Genomic DNA, 21,762 nt, shown 5'->3' on the forward strand with positions numbered 1-21,762 from the left:
AAAAATGCATATCTCATATTATCCTAGAGTAGTGGTTTTCAATCTAGGGTACCCATTAAAATCACTTAGAGAGCTTTTAAAAATCCTGATACCAGGCCAAACTCCAGATCAATTAGAACAGTCTCTGGGGGTAGGAAGTGGGCATTCCCCAGGTGATCCCAATGTGCAGACAAGGACACCACTCCCCTAGAAGCAAGGGAAAGCCACAGAAAGTCTTCAAGAACAATACAGGGCAAACTCCCCTGAAGATAATAAAACCTTCCATCTAACCTCAGCACCCTCAGCTCTACACTACCAAAGCAATGTAGTTCCCTCAAAGGGCCACACACTTTTCCACTTTTGTGTAAAGTATTACTTCAATCCAGAAAGCCTCCTCTGCTCACCCACAGCTAAGACCCAAAACACCTTTAAAGTTAAGACCTTTCAAGAATAGCCTTTGTATAAAACTTCCCTGACACACAGCAGAGCTCATCAACCCACTTGTGACCATCATGATTCTGTAGGGCAATTTTTAATGTTTAAGTCTAACTTCCCTGTTGAAATGAAAAACTTGTCTTATTCATGCTTTTATCCCCAATGCCTATCACTATGCATAGCACATAGTTAGCACTCAAGTATCTACTGAATTCATTTCATTTAAGTAAATAATTATTTTCTATTATTATGCAGGTAGAATCCCATTTTAATGAACTATAAGAGACATTATATTTATACATTATATTCAAGTCTCACTAAGACATAAACCACCAGCTATACTTTTTTAAAAATGTAAAACAAATGTTTAATGTTTGTTCTATTTATGAATAATAAGAATAAGTTAAGGGAAAAGGCAGTACAAAGGGTAGTAAGTTTCCAGAATCACAAAGGCAGCATCTTACAGAATAATGATGCTTAGCTTTCCACCTGAATATGTCCTTTAAAACATACCTTTTCAAAATGCTATGCTGGTATAATGACTCGGTATGTTTTAGGAAAGTGAGCAAAGACTACTTACTTGACCTAAGAGTAAAATTATAGCTACCTTAAGATGAAAACAAATTATGAAAAGCTTTTGAATGCTCTGAATGAACTGTACTAAGTCTAAAAACTCTGAGAATCTGGTTACCAGCATTTGATGGCAATTTCTAGTACTCTGGGTACTCTGTTTCCCAACAAAAGCTCAGATCTCCATGAAACCCAGGACAGTTTAAGCAGAAAACAGAGTATTTTATCAAAATAACAATAATAAAGTTACATTTAACATTTTATATTCATATAGTCACTACATATGTGACTTCCCAAAGACAATAATTTTGCACAAATATTAACTGAAGAACTAAACACATCATGTACCTCATTCAAAAGATTTCTGTTGTACCCACCTTCATATGGGCCATGGAAATTACCTTAGCATGCAAAATGATTACTAGGCTACTATGTGTTTAGAGTAAGGCTTTTTTTCTGCCATATATCCTTGATTACTAAATTAATCTAGTATTTGATGAATGCCTATTACTTGTTTGGGAATATATTAAAACTGAAGTATCTAAAGTGACTAGTAAGAACATAAAGGCATTAACCACAACACTTGGCATTTGTGGCTAATTTTTTTTTTTTTTTACCTTATTTGGCGATTTCAAAGGTGAGATGGCTATTTTATTTGGTGTCTGTGTTGTAGAATTTAAAGTTGATCCAATAACACCACTTTCAGATATTGTTATGGTCTTTGATGGAGTCCCAGGAGTAGACTGTGAAAGAACCCTACCTGCAAATGAGAGGCAGCACATCAGTTTGACTTTTTTCAATAATAATATAAAAATGTATGTGTTGATGATCTACACCCACAAGGACTGTAGTATATATGTTCACTACTTCATTATGTATCTAGGTATGAACTCAAACACTCACAAGTGAGTCCCTAATGAACGAAGTTGAAACTAGTCAGAAGGAAACAAAACAATGCTTCTTAGTAACACTTAGTATCTTAATACCGCTTTATGTAAAGTCCATAAAAACACGTCTGCTCACATTCTCATCAATCCTGTTAAGTTCTATCTATCAGAATCAGAAAATAGGCTCAGGAAAACCATGCAACATGCCCTGCATAAAGCAGCTCCTGAAAGTCAGGCCTTGAATCCAAATCTCAAAACTTATCTCTGTACTATACTACAGCTGTCTTACTTTGAACTTAAACCATTCAGGACACAATTTAAAGCCACCTCTATAAAAGTTATCAGACTAACCCGAACACTGTTTGGTTTAATACTACCTGATTTTAGACTGCCAAAAGGAAAAGAAAAAAATTCCAACAGGAATGCAGGAATACTGTGTTCCCTTCTGGACAATACCCATCAGTAAAAACACAGAAAAACTGCAGGGTGTCTGGATGGCTTAGGAAATTGGGAATCGTATCACAATGAGTTGAAATATTAGGAATTTTTATCCTATGCAAGAGAAGCGTACAAAGACATGACAACACATCTCCAAATTCTTGAACGACTGTGTGACAGTCGTTCACCAAGTATTCTGGTTCTCTGCCATTCTGGGCACGTGGTAGAACTGCACTTTCGACCGCTCCCCACGCCCTGTGATGCGGTTAGGGCCACGTGACAAGTTCTAGCTGACAAATTCTGAGTAGAGGTGATGTGTGTCGTTCTGGGCCAGAACATTCACTGCCTGCGCAAGACCTCCCCAAGCTCTCTCGCCCTCTGTCACATCTGAGAGGACCAACGATCCCTCTGTCAGCCCGGGTCCTTGAGACCAGGATCACAAGCCCCTTTCTAATCCACAGTGGACATGCAGATAATCTCATCAAGTGTCAACTAAGAGTACAATCTGTTAAACTTCTGTGACTTAGAGATTGTTTATTACGGCAGGAAAGCCAAGATTACCCTGACTGATCCAGGCTGTCAAGTGGAAGGATTAGAGCCACTCTCAGCACATCAGATGCACAGCACTAACACACAGAAACACAAGTTTCAGCTCAGCAGTAGGAAAGAACTTCTAACAAAAATTTCCCACTGAAATGACTGTTTCCCACAAGTGAGTTTTCAGTCACTGAAGGTGTTCCAAGCAGATGCTGTATGATCAAATGCACTGGCTTAAAAAGGGACTTCAAGCACCCAAGAAAGAGAAAAGGTGGATAACTACATTATCTCTAAAATCCCTCTTCGATGCTGTGATTTCATAGATCTATCTAGAGATGAAAGAGAGAGGGAGAGGGGGAAAAGCAAGAGAAAAAGAGAAAAAAGAAAGGACTTTCTCTTTAGACAAAAATAGAGAACTAGCACTAAAGAGCTTCTGGATTGTTTTTTCTGGTAACAGTGCCACAGTATACACAGTTTCTTTTTAAAATCAGGTTTATCTGAATTTAAAAATTTTTAAATACAATTTTTTCAATTTCCTTGTAGTACATGGTTACATTCAGTCATTAATGAATTTCAGGCGAGAGTTGTTTTCTTTAACCTGAATTACATCATAACTAAATAAGTCAATTCCACATAAACTAAATGGATCTACATCAAATATTTTTAGGCCACCCTGAAGTGTTGAACCTGCCTGAAGTAAAATGTTTGCCTGTTCTAGTTTCTAAAACTAATACCTGTGGGATAAACCTGAAGCCCCAACAACCATTATGTTTAAGAAAATAAATTACCAATAAAGACACTGTTCCATAACATGCTCTTCATTTACGGTTATTACTATAATTTCTTATTTGTTTGGCATTACACAGATTCAGAAAAAAAGTTTCTGAATAAGTTAATACAGAAAATCCTCAATTCCTGAAAATAATTGATCCGGAAAAAGGCCATGTAAAAATGAATTCGTTTAAAACAGGGACAAAAATTTTATTTCAAATAACAAAGAAAACTAAGAGTAAAATTTTCACTTTTTTTCAGGGGGGCTTATATTTAACAAAAATCCAATTTATAATTAAAACTACACTAAATCTTAGGATGAACTGTTAAGTCTGGGGGAAAGAGGATTTTTCTGAAAATTTGTATGTCAGCACAATGACAGATTCTGTTTGATGGGCATAACATGATCACATTGAAGGTCATCTCTGCCAAAATATTTCAGGATTTCATCAATTCTCCCAAGAACCCTCTATACCTCTTTAAAATTCAAGTTATTCTTTTTTAGGGGCTTGCTTATTTCTCATCCAGATAGCATCTCTCCAGATTATCTAATCTCCAAATCCCTATTTATCCTTAGCTGTGCAGACAGATTCAAGCAAGTATGCAAGTTATACAATTTCCCCTTGAAGTCAATTTGCAAGGTATTTACACTCTATTGTTGGTTGTTCTTCAAGAATCAAGAAACGTACTCCAAAAGATGGGGGCTGGGGGGCAGGCAGGGAGCTCGCCTATCTAAGGGAGGACTAATTCTGTAAGAGATTAATTTATTAGTGAGTATTTTCACACTGACGAAACTTGCTCCACTGTAGCAACCTTGTACCTCAGGAGCTCTGAGAACGAGGACCTCTGTATCTCATTTAACCATCTCCAAAGCCTTCTGAAGTGTCAGGTATCAACATTTTATAGAAATAAGATGAACTGATAATTATTTACCCAAAATCACAGACAAAATCAATAGAAAAGCCACAACTAAAACCCAAGCTTCCCAATAGCTCCACACACCACACCGCTTCCATGACATATACATTCATCCAAAAATACACATTCACTGAGCCACATCTATGTGCCAGAAACTGTGCCAAGTCCAGAAAGATAAACAAGATAAAAGAGCTACATACATACATACACACAATGGAGTATTATTCAGCCTAAAAAAGGAATTCTTACATGCTACCACACAGATGAACTATGAGGACATTATGCTAAGTGAAATAAGCCAATTATAAAAGAACATATACTGTACGATTCCACTTATTTGAGATATGTAATCAAACTGACAGAGACAAAAAGTCTCTGTTAGGAGTTTGGGGGGAGGGAGGAATGAGGAGTTATTGTTTAATAAGTACAGAGATTCTCTTTTGCAAGATGAGAAAAGTTCTGGAGATAGATGGTGGTGATGGTGTGAACAGTGTGAATATACTTAATGCCACCGAACAGTCCACTTGAAAATGATTAAAATGTTATACCACAATTTATGTATGTGTATCTTATCACAATTTTTAAAATATAAATTTTTAAAAATTAGAACAAAGCAAAAAAATTACCACTAAGAAAAATTATATACTAGGGGAGACAGACAAGAAAACCAAGTATTATAATATAGTGTGACTAATGGAAATAGTAAAAACCAGTATGAAATTTAAAGAAGTCTAGTTAAAGTTAGAATTTAGTAGATGGAATTAAGTTTTATGGGAATACATAAGAGACGATCAGGGGAAGAGTATAGCAAAGAAAGGCATTTTAAGTAAAAGGAACAATGCCAAGATCCTAAGTCCTAAGAGAACATTTGGTAATCTCTTAAAATAAGTGAAATCAGTAAATATGGAACTGATAAGAGGTGAAAATGAAAAAAGTATGTATTCAATCAGAAACGCCTTTAATGTTAAGAAAGCACTGGCATGTGAATTCAAATCTGACAGACTGAAGCGAAGAAATAGATAAGAAATGGATACAGCCAAGAAAATCTTAAGCAAGGGTGTGTCAAGATCAGATTTGCATTTTAGAAAAATCACATATATAAACATAAATTTATCTTGACTGTAAGACAGAAAAAGATATCCATCTTCAATGAGAAGACCAAAAGTCATTTAAAAACAATCTAAATGTACTTTGAGAAATCAATTGCTGCAATATAAAGATGATAGAACCTCCCTGTGATAAAGAGAATTCAATAGGAAAGCTACCTCAGTGGTTTAAAATTTGGCTCATATGAATTTAAAAGGCTATATAATGAACCAGTTGACAGTAGAAATTCTCTCTCCAACTGAACTTATGCCAACAATTCTAATAAAATTTAACAGAAGTCTATCTATGCCTTTTGGTAGAAGCAATAAGTCTGCCTATAATTAAAAGGTGAAGCTATGATTAGTGTGCAAACACATTATATAAATGATCCAGATACCCAGCAATGACATCATTATAGTCAAATATAAAAGAGGTGAAATCTTGGCACTGACCAAATATTCATTCAGAGACTTCTGCAAACACCACAATTGTTTAGCATATAATTTTCCCACATAATTAAACAATTTAAGGAATTCTCTCAAACTCAAAACTAGTAAAAAAACAAAAAACAAAACACTGCACTGAGACATTCCTCTTGGTTAATCCTCTCCACCAAAACCTCCCAGAGGACTGGTGGGGGTCCCTTTTTCATCAATATATCCAAAACCTTCCTTACTTTCAGCCAACTGAAGTCCACTTCATGAACCGGCTCCAAATTCAAACCTGTTCCAGTCTTTCTTCTGGGGTCATACCTGCCTCCCATAAGAGCCCTCAAGACAGCCTCCTATAACATCACAAATCTCTGCTAAGGGCCAAAAGAGAAAATTCATTCACCCAACACTACCCTCAAATTACAATCTTTCCATGCCTCCTCTCACTTGCTAAAATGAGAAGCCTCCCTATATACAATTCAAAGCCTCAGGAAAATGATAGATCACTGCCATTGACTTCAGAGTTGTCCATTGTTACACTCTCTGTAAACTGATCAAAAACAGTAGTAGGTGGTTTTAGTATATATCCCCTCCCACCCCACCCTCCCCCATGGTTAGTTAAGGTTTGAAGTACCCTCATCAAAAGAATACACTTTCTAGCAATGGGTAATTAGCATTTGAAAGTCTCTAGTCAAGTCTACCATCCAGAGGTACCTCCATAAGCCCTCAACACAATGGAAATTAGAAATGAGCCCCTAACTGGTGAAAAGAGTCATGTTAGTATAGCTCTGAATTGAAGACCAGTCACCATGGCTGTGTGTCTCTCTAGAAGTACTGAGCAGCCTGTCAGGCAAAAAGTAAGAAGAGAGCTGGGTGTAAGCCATTATAGAAGGAGAAAGGGAAAAGAGTATCACTGGTGTTTGTTCGGAAGTGATAATTATGGGTCATGGACTCCATGTTGACTACGGAAGAATCTGAGGACAGGAAGTGGGTGATTATTAATGAGAAAACAGAAGGGTTAATGGGCTAGAGATCTCAAAGTCAAAGAACTGCTAGATTGGGAATACAAAGGCAGATAAACTATGAAGAAAACAAAATACTTGAAGTCAAGATCTGAGGTGTTACTGTTACCGGTGATGACAAATTTTAAAGTATATAATGAAAGAGAACTGGGCCACACTGAGGAACTTGCTGGTAAATATAGCTAAAATTCTGTTGTCACTTAAGTAATTACTATCATTGTGACAATTTTCTGTCCACAGAAAACTGCATATAAAGCATATTAACACAATGAAACCAAAAATTCAAACAGAAACCATGAAATACTACACTCTCGTGGGTATTAATTTAAACCTATTAAACTTAACTACATGTGCTCTAGAGACAAACTGCCTGGGTTCAAATCCCAGTTCGACCACTTATGAGCTGAGAGCCTCCATTTCCACACTGACAAAATGGGGCTGTTATTAATACCTACCTCACAGGACTGCCCAGGACTATTTAAGTCACTATGTAAAGAGCTAAGAATAGTGCAAGGCACATGTTAGCTGTATTATTGGCGCTTAAGACTTTGCTACCTTCATGGTAAAAAAAACTTCTATGAAGACTAAAATAATGGACTAATTTTGAGATAAGTAAGGTGTTTTGCTCGAAGCACACATTTAGTAAGTGTCACATTTCTTATTAACTAGTTTGGTTTGTGATAATAACCCTACTTGTTGCACTAAAACATTTCAAGATGGCAGAAAAGCCCTTTTTAAATCTATAAGGAGGGTAAATATAGAGCTTAATAAACTATAAAGAAATATAACCTGCAATGACTGGTGGTGATACTTGAGTTGTCTGTCCTGTAACTGCTTTACTATTAATTGGTTTTGCAAAGATCAGCTTCGTGATTACTGGACCAGAGGTTGGTGTTCGAGGCTTCTTAGCAATCTGAAATATATAAATAACTATGAAGATGATCTGTTTCTGTAAAACACCTTCAAAATTAAACAGAAGATTCATATACAGAAGTACATGTGAAACCAGCTCATTTAACAGAATATAAGTATTCAAGTTAAAAACACCTAAAATTCAGCCGTTCATCAAAATACTAATAAGATCCCATCCTTAAGCCAATATATAGCAATACCTTTGCATTTTTATTGTAAATCCTTATTTTAGTCTGTAGGATAATATGCATATGATGAAAACCAAATGAGTATTTAGAAATGTTTAATAATAATGCTTATTTAATAATAAATAATACTAAAACACTATGACACAGCAATATTCTTTCTCAAAATAACAAATTATTCAATAATAGAAGAGTAGAGTCAGTTAAGAAAGCATGATGCAAATGATGAAGCCACCTGTAAATGCAATTACATTGGCCCCTGGAAGCAAAATATAAATACACAATAAAGACAGGCTTATGATTAGATCTTCAGCTTTAGATGTATATATCTAAAAATATATCTATATCTATATATATAGATCAGGGGGTAGATATACAAAGAACCCAACAAGTTAATGCCCTAGGATACAAAGAAGTAAGTTTGGCAAAACAAAGACTATTCTAAAGGCAAAGGTGCTAGAAATGTTATTTGCTAAAATACTGTTTACTAGGCTATCAATTCTTTGAAGGTAGGCTCTATATTCATCCCTGATCTTAAATTATATCGGCACACTGTTGACCTGAACTAAAATTCTCCACAAGTCAAGGAGGGTAGAGTTATCAATGTTCTAATACGGAAATTATCAATGTATGCAAAGATAGAGCTTCTTTTAAAAGTTAAAAGCAGGGGCGCCTGGGTGGCTCAGTTGGTTAAGCGACTGCCTTCGGCTCAGGTCATGATCCCGGAGTCCCTGGATCGAGTCCCTGGATCAAGTCCCGCATTGGGCTCCCTGCTCGGCGGGGAGTCTGCTTCTCCCTCTGACCCTCCCCCCTCTCATGTGCTCTCTCTCATTCTCTCTCTCTCAAATAAATAAATAAAATCTTTAAAAACTAACTAACTAACTAACTAAATAAATAAATAAATAAAGTTAAAAGCAGAAATTTAGCTATGATAGGGAAGACATTAAATATTAATTTTATTTTTTGTCAGATATGAAAACTGAGGTCCTAAAAGTGCTAATATTGGAAATAATGACTTAAAATGAATAAACATGACCAATTTGAATGACAGAAATATACCAGAAGCTGCAATGGATCACAGAACTACATAAATATCAGCTTTGTGCTCAAATTATAAATTAAACTAAATAACACATTACAACCTTACACCTAGAATATATTACTTTCTTACACTTAGAACATGTGACTGACAAAACAAAATATAAATGAAATACAAATCGCTTTAAAAAAAAAAAAGGAGATCCATTACCATACTAAAAAAAGATACCCAGCTTGCAAAACTGATATACCCAAATAAATGTACGACTATACTTCAAAAAATTGATGCAATTTGGGAGACATAAAGGGACTATATTTCCCAACTGTGTTTACAGGTCTAAAATTCTAAAATGTCAGAATATATCATCTATTGACTTACTACTAATAATCTCAAAAGGAAAAAGTATTGATATTCTTAGAAACCCATGTCTTGTAATAAATAATCTTTTTTTTTAATATTCTTAACTATAAAGTAAAGATTAGGAGCTTAGAGTATTTCCCTATTTTTAATTGATTTTCACAATCATGTGACTATATGAATACTTACCGATCAGGAAAAAAAATGTAAACAATACAATCAAAAGCACATTAATTATGTAAATGAACAATTTCAATCTGCCCTTGTGGTTATGTTTCTTTAGTGGCACATTGCTGAAAATAGCGATTTATAGTTCCTTCAAAGAAACATACTTTTTGCATTATTAAATTCTAAACTACTCTAGAACAAAATTACTTTATCAAGCAAAACAAAGCGCAAAGTATCACTTTTAACAAATTTATGTAATCAGCAGATAAAGACAAAAATGAATCAAAAAAGGAATTTTACAAATAAGACAGCCAAATATATGATCAAATAATACATACAGGTAATTATTGGCACTGTATTGTATTGGTTCAGGAACTAATAAGGAGTTATGTTGTTCCAGACTGTTAGTTATTAATTACTCTTATATACTATGCACAAGAAATATGGGAAAGTGTTTATATATCTGTAATTAAGTGTAACTATACCTCTTTGTTACTGCCTCTGGCCTCAACTGTCACCTCTTTCCTTCATTTTTCAAGGTGGGTCTCCTTCTTCCACCCTTACCTGCTGTCCATACCCTAACAGTTTCAATACTCTGATTAAACTTAAGACAACGCTGAGGATTGTCTAGGAAAAAAACCAGAGAATCATATACAACGTGTAATACTAAACCAAATATTCTGGTGCCTAAAGAGGAAACATAAATGTGTGGCTTATTTGTTTTTTTCTGTGCTTTAGAGCTTTGTAGGTTACTTTGGAGTTTGAAAGATTTGAGTTGCCTAAAAACTGGACAAGTGGAATGATATTCTAAATGGGGTTTCTTTTATTTTTGTTAGTTCTTTTTTTAAATAAAAGTTCTTTGGGCGCCTGGGTGGCTCAGTTGGTTAAGCGACTGCCTTCAGCTCAGGTCATGATCCTGGAGTCCCGGGATCGAGTCCCGCATCGGGCTCCCTGCTTGGCAGGGAGTCTGCTTCTCCCTCTGACCCTCCCCCTTCTCATGTGCTTGCTCTCTCTCATTCTCTCTCTCTCAAATAAATAAATAAAATCTTAAAAAAAAAAAAAAGTTCTTTTTGGGGGGTGCCTGGGTAGCTCAGTCGGTTAAGTGTCTGACTTCAGCTCAGGTCATGATCCCAGGGTCCTGGGATAGAGCCCCATGTCAGGCTCCCTGCTCAGCAGGGAGTCTGCTTCTCCCTCTCCCCACTTGTGCTTTCTCTCTCTTTCTCTCAAATAAATAAAATAAAATAAATAAATGATAGTCCTTTTTTCATAAACAGAATCAGGTTTTATAAAAGTAACAATAATAAAAGCAGTTCTAAGAATTAGACCCCAGTCTTTGCTTTCATTGTCAGTAGTTAGGGGATTATAGTAGAAAACTTCTGGATACAAGTAACCTGGTCATTAAATAGCATGTATACATTGCTCTAGTAAATGAAAAAAAATATGATATTCTGGTTTTCATTATTAATTTATTGTGAACGTGGTTATGATCCCCAAAGCCAGATAAACTATGGTAAACTAATAAAAACAAGTTTCAAAACTGATTTAAAAAACAAGCTGAAGACAAGATGCTTGATGGGGACAGTTTATCTCATTCAAGAGATTCTCACCAAAAGTAGTAAAAGGAAGTCAGAGATAAGTGAGAGATGATAATAAACAAGAAAGAAGGATGCCTGGGTGGCTCCACTGGGTAAGCATCTGCCTTTGGCTCAGGTCACGATCCCAGGGTCCTGGGATGGAGCTCCATGTTGGGCTCCCTGCTCTGTGGGGAGTCTGCTTCTCCCTCTCCCTCTCCCCCTCCCTTGCTCGTGCCCTCTCTCTCTCTCTCTCTCTCTCAAATAAATTAACGTCTTTAAAAAAAAAATCAAGAAAGAAAAGCGCTAAATATTTAATAGTGGGAGGAGGGATATGGGCAAATTACAAGGTTTGAGAAATCAAACAAAGTGCTTAAATAAAAAGCCCACAAGGGACGCCTAGTTGGGCCCAGTTGGAAAAGTGTACAACTCTTGATCTCGAGGTTGTGAGTTCAAGCCCCACGTTGGGTGTAGAGATCACTTAAAAACAAAAGCTTAAAAAAAAAAAAAAGCCCATGAAAAATAAATTTCTAATTATTCTGCCAACATAATAACCAAAACCTCATTATTTCTAACATCAGCTGAGCACGGGTAGTTCCTCACATCTTCCTATTTCCTTATATACCTGCACCAGTTCTCTAAGTCATGCCTGTTCCTTTTTTTCTGAGAGGTGAATCTTTCAAGCAGGGAATGTATCTGTGTTTCCTGATCTTAAGAGGATCATTTTATTTTAAGAGCAGTGATGACCTAAAAAGGCCTATGTGAGCGTGAAAAACTGGGAACCATTTAATATATGTTCTGTTAACCTTCTATCTTAGGATCCTATTCATACTAATAATAGGCACCATTTTGAAGGATCCTCAAAGTTTTGAGAACTACATTAAGTACTATCTTTTACTATGTATTGCATCATGATCAAATAGCCATCTTCCAGCTAAAGTCAAAAACTCAGAGAAGTAACCGATTCAAAGTTCCACAGGTGGTAGGGTATCATAGAAGTGACTCAAATCCAGTTGGTCCAATTCTAAAGCCAGTATGTTACCTTCCATCACGTGACACTGCCTTTTCCACACTGCAAACATGAGTGATGGTAGTGGGCAGGAAACTGCAAAGAGGTGGCACACGCGGGCTAGTATGTACTATTGCTGGCTCCAAGGATTTCTCAGAGCAGCAAGTTTTCCTAGACTTTGGCCATCTGTTAACTGAAAAACATCATGTCTGAATGATTTTTTGACAGCCCAGCAGCAACTCTGGTATCTTTATACCAGCAGAGCATACTTGCAATCAAACTACTACTAAGAATAAAATGCATTTAAAAATGAGTAAAGAGCTATAAATACACTAAGTCGAAATTTAACGAAAATTAAGTTTGCTCTAAGTTCTCTAGCAAACATTTTCAAAGCATTAGACATATCAAACTTTACGAAAAAGAAACCACACAATTACTAAAAGCAACATTCAAAAGAATTCAGTAACAACTATGCATTTAATCACCCTACAAACACAACTATGAATCAATTTAATTTTTAACATGCATTTGAATTAATAAGCCCCCTTTTTTTTTTTTTTACCTGTACTGTTTTTAACTGTTGGGTCTGTAACACAGAGGGCTGAGTTGTAGTATTAATCAGTTGACTTCCTGGGGTCAATGCTGAGACACCAATGACAGGTTTCACCTCTGGCCTCCCTCCAATGGTAACTACTTTAATTTGCTGCGGTGGCAATTTAGCATCTCCTGACTGGGCCTGAGTTGTAACTTTCTGAGCCTGGGGTAGTTGGCTATGGGGTAGTGCTAAAACAATTGGTGAACCAGACTTGCCCAAAGTTGTTAAAATTAACTTCTGTCCATCTGGTTTAAGGGTCTGATTGCCAAGTTTAAGATCTGATGTCTGTGATACTTTGTTTAAAATAATCTGATTGGCTGATATAGTCACAGGAGTCTGAGCACCAAGTTTTTGAAGGCCACTTGGAAAAGCTGGTTTCACTGTGGTATTAGAATCTGCTTTAGTAATTGTGGTATTCACTGCAACTTGGTTAGTGTGGTTACTGTACACTGTGATTGGTTCCGTGGAAATGGGCGTGGCTGTAGAGTCACCAGTAGAATTTATGTTGACAATTTCTTCCAGTTCTGTCTCCATGGGAATTGGGGATGAAACAATAACAGCCTCAATACTATCATCATCCACTAAAGTTATACCAGTGTCCATTATCTCCTCTGGAAGCAAACTATTCACCTCAGCTGGCACCACCTCCATGATCGCTCTCCTGCTAGAAAGTTGATCAGGCACTGCAATAAAAGTTGAAAATGAATAAATTACTAGTTTTCAAAACAGATTTAAGAATAAAATTATTCAAAAAAGTGCAAGTGACAAAATAATCATCTGTTGCTGATGTATAACTGAATGAAGGATATTCCTGATACCTATTTGGCTTAAACCACTTCAACATACTCTCAACCTTCAAGAATCTGAAATATGTCATTTGGGACACAAAACTAGAAGCAAATATTCTCATTCGCCATGTCTCAATCCCAAAGTATACTGCATTCAAGCAACAATAAGTCACATAATTACATGAAACTCCTTTCCAATGCCCACTCATAAAACTCTTTAGTCTTTGACATGTCTGATCATCTTATATCTTGCCAGTTATTTTTTTTCCTATTGATAGACTTGAAAACTGCTGATTCATATAAAGAAAGATTTAAATGTAAACAAATATTGGAAAATATCTTTAAATCTCCAGGGAGCTAGGTCCTAAGATGAGGGTAGTTTGCCATCTATAAAAATCCATTAAATACTCAAATTAATGTTAAAGGAGTTCTAGAGTAATCCACCTCAGCAAGTACAGATTAAATGACTTATTTGGCTCAAGTTTGATCAATTAGCTTCAGACCAAAAAAACCCTTTATTTGGGAAGAAGATTCTCAAATCCTCCATAGCCATTTAAAATGTCAAAAAGGGAACCAGTCCCATTACAAAAAAAGTGGTAATAATAATAATAAAGCAGATTATGAACAAGTCAGAACTGTGATGATTTTAGCCAAAGGTTACGCAGAACTTCCAATGAAGGAGTCAGTACCATTATCTTCACATACTAAAGAGAGCGCATCATGTTCATGACTGACTAAATAATAATGTTATTTGCCCATACAACATTAAAGATCCATAGAAACCTAATCAGCAATTCCTTTTCTTCCTTTTTAAAATACAGAACAAAAATACCCATTCTGAGATTAAGAGTAACAGACATGAGCACCAAATTACATTATCACTGACAAATACTGAAGTGCCAAAATTAATCATTATTGAATGCTTGCTATATACAAATGATGGCATAATTAATCCTCACAATTCTGAGATAGTATTATTACCACTCCCATATTACAGATGAAGAAACTTAGCTTAAAAAATACCCAGACTCAAAATCAGGGTATGTTTTATAATACCAAGGTTCACAATTTTAATCACAAAATTACACTGCCTTAAATTTTTACCACTGGTATTTTTAAATGAAGAAAAAACAAGTCTACTCCTTTACAGTCAATCCCCTACCCTAAAAATCCCACCCCACACAACCACTGAGCTGCTCTATCACTATAGTTTTGACTTTTTGCCCATTCTACAACTTCACATAAATGCAATCATATATTATGTACTCAGGACATAAAGGAATCATATAAATGAGTTTTTTCACTGAGCATGTTGAGATTTATCTTTATTCCTTCACTTACTAGGAGTTCTGTTCCTTTTTATTGCTGAGTAATATTCCATCGTACAAATCTACCATGATTTGTTTATCCATTCACCTGTGAGTGGATATTTGGAAATTGTTTCCAGTTTGGGACTCTCATAAATAAACTGCTATGAACATTCAAGTTCAAGTTTGTTATGGATACATATTTTCGTATTTTTTGAATAAATACCAAGAAGTGGACTTGCTGGGTCATAAGGTAAATTTATTTTTAACTTTCCATGAAAGTGCCAAACTATTTCCCAACACTGTATACACCCACCAGCAATGCGCAAGAGTTCCACCTGCTCCACATCCTCGATAACAATTGGTACTGTCAGCCGTTCTAATGGGTGTGAAGTGGTATCTCATTGCGGTTTTCACTTGCAATGCCCAAATGACTAACAACGCTGAGCATTTTTTCATATATGCAGTGTATTTGTGTATCTTCTTTTGAAAAGTGTCTGTTAAAATCTTTTCCCTTTTTAAAAAAATACTGGCTTTTTTGTCTTCTTACTGAATTGGATAAGTTCTTTATATACACTATAAAATCACCAGTCATAATAACTTGAAGCTCAAAGGAATTACTAGCATTTTAAGACCCCAAAGTACTAGCACTTCTCTACATACAGGTCTTTCTGATCAGGAGAATCCCCTCTGACATTTATGGGAATTTAAAGTAGGCATGTAAAAACAACACCAATTATACCTTCAGCAATGGAAACAGTACACAACAACAAAGGGCCCAACCCACAATTGTCACATTAGCTTCCTTTCCCTCTGCAAACCTTGTCCAAGCCCCATCAGTCACATCTAGCACACTCCATCCCCCACAGAACTGGCAGGGTGCCAGTATCCAACACAACCATAGAAGTCTGACTCCTTGCTCTCCCCGAAGTTCCCCCAGCATATTTGGTCATGTGGTATGGCCTTTGGTTCCCCCTTAAGGACAAGGAGATCTTTGCCCAATCTCTATTCATCTTTCTCCTTAAAGCACCTGAAGTCAAGGTGTAGGAGGAGGGAGAAGTCAGGTCACAGAAGGAGATAATCGTCTGGCAGTGCATTTACTTTCAGTTTCAAGTACTCACAACTCAAAACAAACTTCTCACAACAAACAGTTTCAAGTACTCACAACAAACAAACTTCTAAGACACCCAAAATTCTATATCCTCTGATGCCATTTCTGGTGTCCTATTCCTGACACCATTATCATTATCTCAGCTTTGGGGACTCCTTAACTCAGCAGCTACAGCCACAGTGCCTTTCAGATGGGGCTATGGAGTTGAGTGTACAACAACCAAAGCACCATTTGGGCTCTCAGTTCAGCCCCTAAATATCCATTAAGACGTAGAACATTGGAAGACTTATTCCCCCTGCCACCCTTGCCCACCACTTGAGTGACAGCATTCATTACCAGATGCCAGAGTCTTTTCATATCCCCTAACCTAACCCACATGGCTGTCATCTTCCTTTTTCAGAAAGCTATGTCTCTGTCAGAACTCCATTTTCATGGCCCAAACTGCCAAGAACTGTGAGGGATCTGAGATTTTAGACCCTCTTTGTAAGCTAACAAAATATCCTGTTACCATTTCACAGATACTGGCAGACCACACTGCAGTCCTAGGTAGAGACACAGATGACTTCTTACAGCACAGCAAGGAACATGAGCATCATGTGTCTATGAGTTCTTCCGGCTGCCTGCAAGTCCCACAGGGTGGACATGGAGAGGCCCAGGTAGATGCTGTGTAGGCGGGGGATTTGTATCACAACTCATAACCCTGAGCTCAGAGAACCTGGTTCATTTATAATGGGCTGAAGCACACCTGCCCTTTTGTCCACAGGAAGATATTATCTTTATTATACTGCACAACAAGCAAATCTGCCCTTGGCTGCAGCAGGAATCACTGTATCTATCATTCAAGGCTGTATGCTATACAAACATCCTAGAAATGATTATTTAAAAGGACAGTCACTGCCTCTCTTGCAAAGACCAATGGAAAACTTATCTCCCAACCGGTGTCTCTCTACTTATCTCAGCAATGTTTTATAATTCAAGCGTACAGGTCTTGCACATAAATTTATCCCTAAGCGTTTCATGCTTTTTGATTCATTGCAAATGGTCTTTTTTTTCTATTTTCCAATTGTTTGCTGCTAGTATATACAAATACCACTGGGTTTTTTTCATATTGTCCGTGTAGCCTACAATGTAGGTAAACTCACTTACTAATTTTAGTAGATTTTTGATGTAAGTTCCTTAGGATTTTCTACAAACACAATCCACGTTGTCTGAATATAACATCTGTATTTCTTCTTTTCCAATCAGTGTGTCTTTTATTTCATTTCCTTGCCTTACTACACTGGCTGAGACCTCCAGCAAAATGTTGAATAAAAGTGGTAAGAGCAGACATTTTGCCTTGGTCCCAAACTTACTTGTTAGCTGTGGGTTTTTCATAAATTCCCTTTACCAGGTTGAGGAAGCTTACTTATATTCTAGTTTGCAAAGTTAGGTGGGTTTTTTTTCCCCAATCATAAATGGTATTTCTAGCATATGCTTTTTCTGCAACTATTGAGATAATCACACGGCTTTTCTCTTTTAGCCTTTGAATTATATATATATATTTTAAAGATTTTATTTATTTATTTGACAGAGACAGAGACAGCGAGAGCAGGAACACAAGCAGGGGGAGTGGGAGAGGGAGAAGCAGGCTTCCTGCTGAGCCGGGAGCCCGATGTGGGACTTGATCCCAGGACCCTGGGATCATGACCTGAGCCGAAGGCAGTCGCTTAACCAACTGAGCCACCCAGGCGCCCTTGATTTTTTATTATTAAGCCAATTTTGCATTCCTGAAATAAACTCTACTCAGTCATGATGTATTATACTTCGTATAAATTCCTGAATTATATTTCCTAATATTTTGTTAAGCATTTTTGTCTATACTCATGAAGGATATTGGTGTACAGTGGCTGGGGATAATGCTAGCCTAATAAAATGTGTTGGGGCATGGTGCCTCCTCTTCAGGAAAAGTCAGCATAGAATTGTTACTCTTTCTTCCTGAAATGTTTGTCAGGACTCACCAATGAAGCCATCTAGACATAAAGATTTCTTGTTTTTAACTATAAATTCAATTTCCTTAATAGATGTAGAGTTGTTCCAGTTATTCAGCGACCTTTGATATTTGACAGTTTGTGTCCTCCAAGGAATATGTCTATTTCCTCTAAGTTGCCAAATTTATTAGCATTAAATTATACATAATATTATTTTATATTAATGTCTGTAGAAATGTCAACTCTTCATTCCTCATTTTGGTAATTTGTTTTCTCCTTTTTTCATCAGTCTGCCTGGAGATTTATCAATTTTATCGATCTTTTCAAAGAACCACTTTGGCTTCACTGATTTTCTCAATTCTTTCTCCATTTTTTATTTAATTGACTCTTATCTTTATCTCCTTCCTTCTGCTTGCTTTAGCTTTAATTTGTTCTTCCAGAAGCTTAAGATGGAAGCACAGATCAGGGTTCAGTAAACTATAGTCCACAGACCATATCAGGCCTATAGTCTGTTTATTGCTCTCCAGGTAAGAACGGTTTTTACATCTTAAATAGCTGAGGGGAAAAAAAGTATATACATAAACATATACCAGATTTACATGGCCTCCAAAGCCAAAAGTATGTCTAAAACCCTCAGTTTAGATCATTGATTTTAAACATTTCTTCTTTCCTAAAATATTTAACATTAAAAATTTGCCCCAAACCTCTAGCTGCATTCTACTAATGTCATTTTATTTTCAATTTATTACCATTCATTTCAAATGTTTTCTAATATTCCTTGTGATTTTGTCTTTGACACACAGAAAAATAAAGAAGTGTGCTATCTGGCCATTTTCTACCTTATTATCGATTTCTAAGTTACTCCTATTATTGCCAAAGAATGTAATATTCTATAACATTTCTATCATTTGAAATTTGAGACTTGTTTCATGGCTTAGTATATGGTCTATCTTGGTGAACACTGCATGTGCACCTGGAAAGAAAGTGTATTCTACAGTTGCTGAGGGTAGTATTCTACAAATGTCAATTACATCAAGTTGGTTGATAGTGTAGTTCATATGTTCTATACTGTTACCTTTTCTTCTTCTATCAATTACTGAGAAAGGCTGTTAAAAATCCCTAAGTATGACTGTAGATTTGTCTATCTCTCCCCGTCTGTGCATTTTTTTGCTTCATATATTTTGAAGCTTGCTATTCAGAATAACATGTTTTTTTATTTGTCCTGTTAAAAAAGACTAGGAATGACATGACTAGAGTCTCCCTTGAATTAGGAGTAAAGTTCAAACTTCTAAGAAGAAAAGATCTGATCGGTTTGGCCAGTCTCTATGTAGTGTCAGACTGTGCGGAACTCTGGAGCCAGCGCACCTCAAAGTCACTGAGCAGACTATGATAATTGCTTTACGATTAGACATCTGTATCTGTTTCAATCAGGGTCACATGCAAGGCACGGTGGCCTGTGCTAAAAGAAACTTTCAAAAGGAGCTGTGGGCATGGCAGGAAAGGGTTTGGCCATGCAGCTACATGAATCATCACTCTAATTTTATCCCTTAGGAATGAAAGATATGTACTAGCACATGCAACCTCATCATCACTGTGTTGAGGACCACTCCAAGAAAAGAGAGGATTTTCACAAGCCACTAGGGACTGAGGAGCTTTACTTCACCTCATCTTTACAAGGCAAGGTATGGTAGGAAAGAAGACAGAACATACAAAGTATTCCACATGCCTCCAATATTTTTTGCTCATAAAACAAAGTTTAAAGGCAAAGTATGATTCTGGAAATCAATACACTGAGTTTTTCCTCCTTACAGCTGAACATGGTGGAATGGTTTAAATCTATTGAGTGTTAAAGATTCACTGATTTCAGAAAATCTAATGATTTCTTTATTTGTCTCACTCTATTACATTTTAAGATTTACCTAAAATAGCACCGCCACACTCATCTCCACTGCCCTAAGCATTCTATCACATTACCCTGGTATTTCCATCATAGCATCTATCACAATCAGAAAGTCTGAGTCTTCCTGCCCTACTTCTTTAGAATGCAAACTCCACAGGGACTGGGACTTGTCTGTCTTCATCACTAGATCCCCTATCTCCAGTGCCTAGAACTGAGCTGCCAAATAATAACCTTTCAATACAAACTTGAAGAATGAATAATTAATCATGGGGAAGGGATATCATCTAAAATTCTAGTGTTATTTACCAATCCAAGCATTATTTACCAAGATAACTTTGGTTTGTCTATTTGAGTAAGACAGGTTTATATAATGCTGAGACTTCACAACACTTCAAATAAAATAAACTCACAAGGCACAAACTGAGAAACTCCTTTTCAAGGAAGTTTTTAAATACTCAAAATTAGCTTTTAACTAATACTCTCTGCAATTACATTCCATCTTAAATCAAAAAGGTTCTCTTAATTTTTAACTAGTTTATGACTTTTATCAGTCATTTAATTAACAAATATTTATTACTTCCCAACTTTGTGAAGGGCATTATGGGTAATTAACCAAAGACCTTGCCCTAACAAAGCTTAGAAATCAATAGAAGAATGGCATGATCACAGTTATACTTTGGGACGATTAACTTCATCTCAGTGTTTTTTTGGACTGGAGGCAGGGAGACAAGTTAGAAGGCTATTAGAGTAATTAGTTCAAGATAGAGATAAATGGAGGGTCTGACTTAGGACAGTGATTAAAATAAATACAAAATAAAAAATAATGTAATATGATCTCACTGATATGAGGAATTCTTAATTGTAGGAAACAAACTGAGGGTTGCTGGAGTGGGGGGTGGGGTGGGAGGGATGGGGTGACTGGGTGATAGACACTGGGGAGGGTATGTGCTCTGGTAAGCGCTGTGAATTGTGCAAGACTGTTGAATCTCAAATCTGTACCTCTGAAACAAATAATGCAATATATGTTAAGAAAAAAAAAAAGAAGAAGAAGAAGGTAGCGGGAGGGGAAGAATGAAGCGGGGGAAATCGGAGGGGTAGACGAACCATGAGAGACGATGGACTCTGAAAAACAAACAGGGTTCTAGAGGGGAGGGGGGTGGGAGGATGGGTTAGCCTGGTGGTGGGTATTGAGGAGGGCACATTCTGCATGGAGCACTGGGTGTTATGCACAAACAATGAATCATGGAACACTTCATCTAAAACTAATGATGTAATGTATGGGGATTAACATAAGAATAAAAAAAATAAATTAATTAAAAAAAAGTACATCAAAAAAAAATAATGTAAGATAGAAATGGCAAATGCTCTATGCTTTTAAATCTCTTAAGAGTTCCACATGGGATATTATCAGTGCTAAAACACTGTTACTTTCTTAATTACAGGTGAAGGACAACCAGGATGAACAAGTGTTCAAGTGTTTCATTCTTGCATATGACATTATGAAGTAGTGACCTATCACCATATTATAGTTGAATGAGTAATTTGTTAGATTAGACAAAAATATCTGAGTGTTTAAGAACTATAGTTTTGTACCTAGAGCTTACCACCAGACTAACTGGTTAACTACACCATTTGGATTTTAGCTCTGATTTCTAAAATCAAACATTGGCAACTCAAAAACTTAGTATATAACTACATTTCTCAAACTAAACCGGGAGCACTGGACTATAAGCCATGAGTCCTGAGGAAGATTCGAAAAATTTGTATTTTCATTTTGAT

The 21,762-nt window shown here is 36.4% G+C and overlaps 1 protein-coding gene across 6 annotated transcripts in view; it reads right to left on the reverse strand.

Moving 5' to 3' along the window:
• Positions 1 to 21,762, reverse strand: part of LIN54 (lin-54 DREAM MuvB core complex component) — a 65,356-nt gene that overhangs the window by 38,035 nt on the left and 5,559 nt on the right. For 2 of the 6 annotated variants that reach the window (XM_045880867.3, XM_045880866.3), the window contains exons 2-4: positions 12,878 to 13,593; positions 7,864 to 7,987; positions 1,602 to 1,744 (exon numbers count right to left, since the gene is read on the reverse strand). In XM_045880867.3, the coding sequence (XP_045736823.1) occupies positions 1,602 to 1,744; positions 7,864 to 7,987; positions 12,878 to 13,561 (951 nt within the window). In that variant the 5' untranslated portion in view covers positions 13,562 to 13,593. The remainder of the gene's footprint in view (positions 1 to 1,601; positions 1,745 to 7,863; positions 7,988 to 12,877; positions 13,594 to 21,762) is intronic. The other 4 variants (XM_045880868.3, XM_045880869.3, XM_064584712.1 and 1 more) reach the window with 3 other exon arrangements.

This window comes from Mirounga angustirostris, unplaced genomic scaffold (assembly GCF_029215605.1).
Source record: "Mirounga angustirostris isolate CCGP_5_RB_7025 unplaced genomic scaffold, mMirAng1.0.hap1 SCAF_2, whole genome shotgun sequence".
In the NCBI taxonomy this organism is placed as follows: Eukaryota; Metazoa; Chordata; class Mammalia; order Carnivora; family Phocidae; genus Mirounga; species Mirounga angustirostris.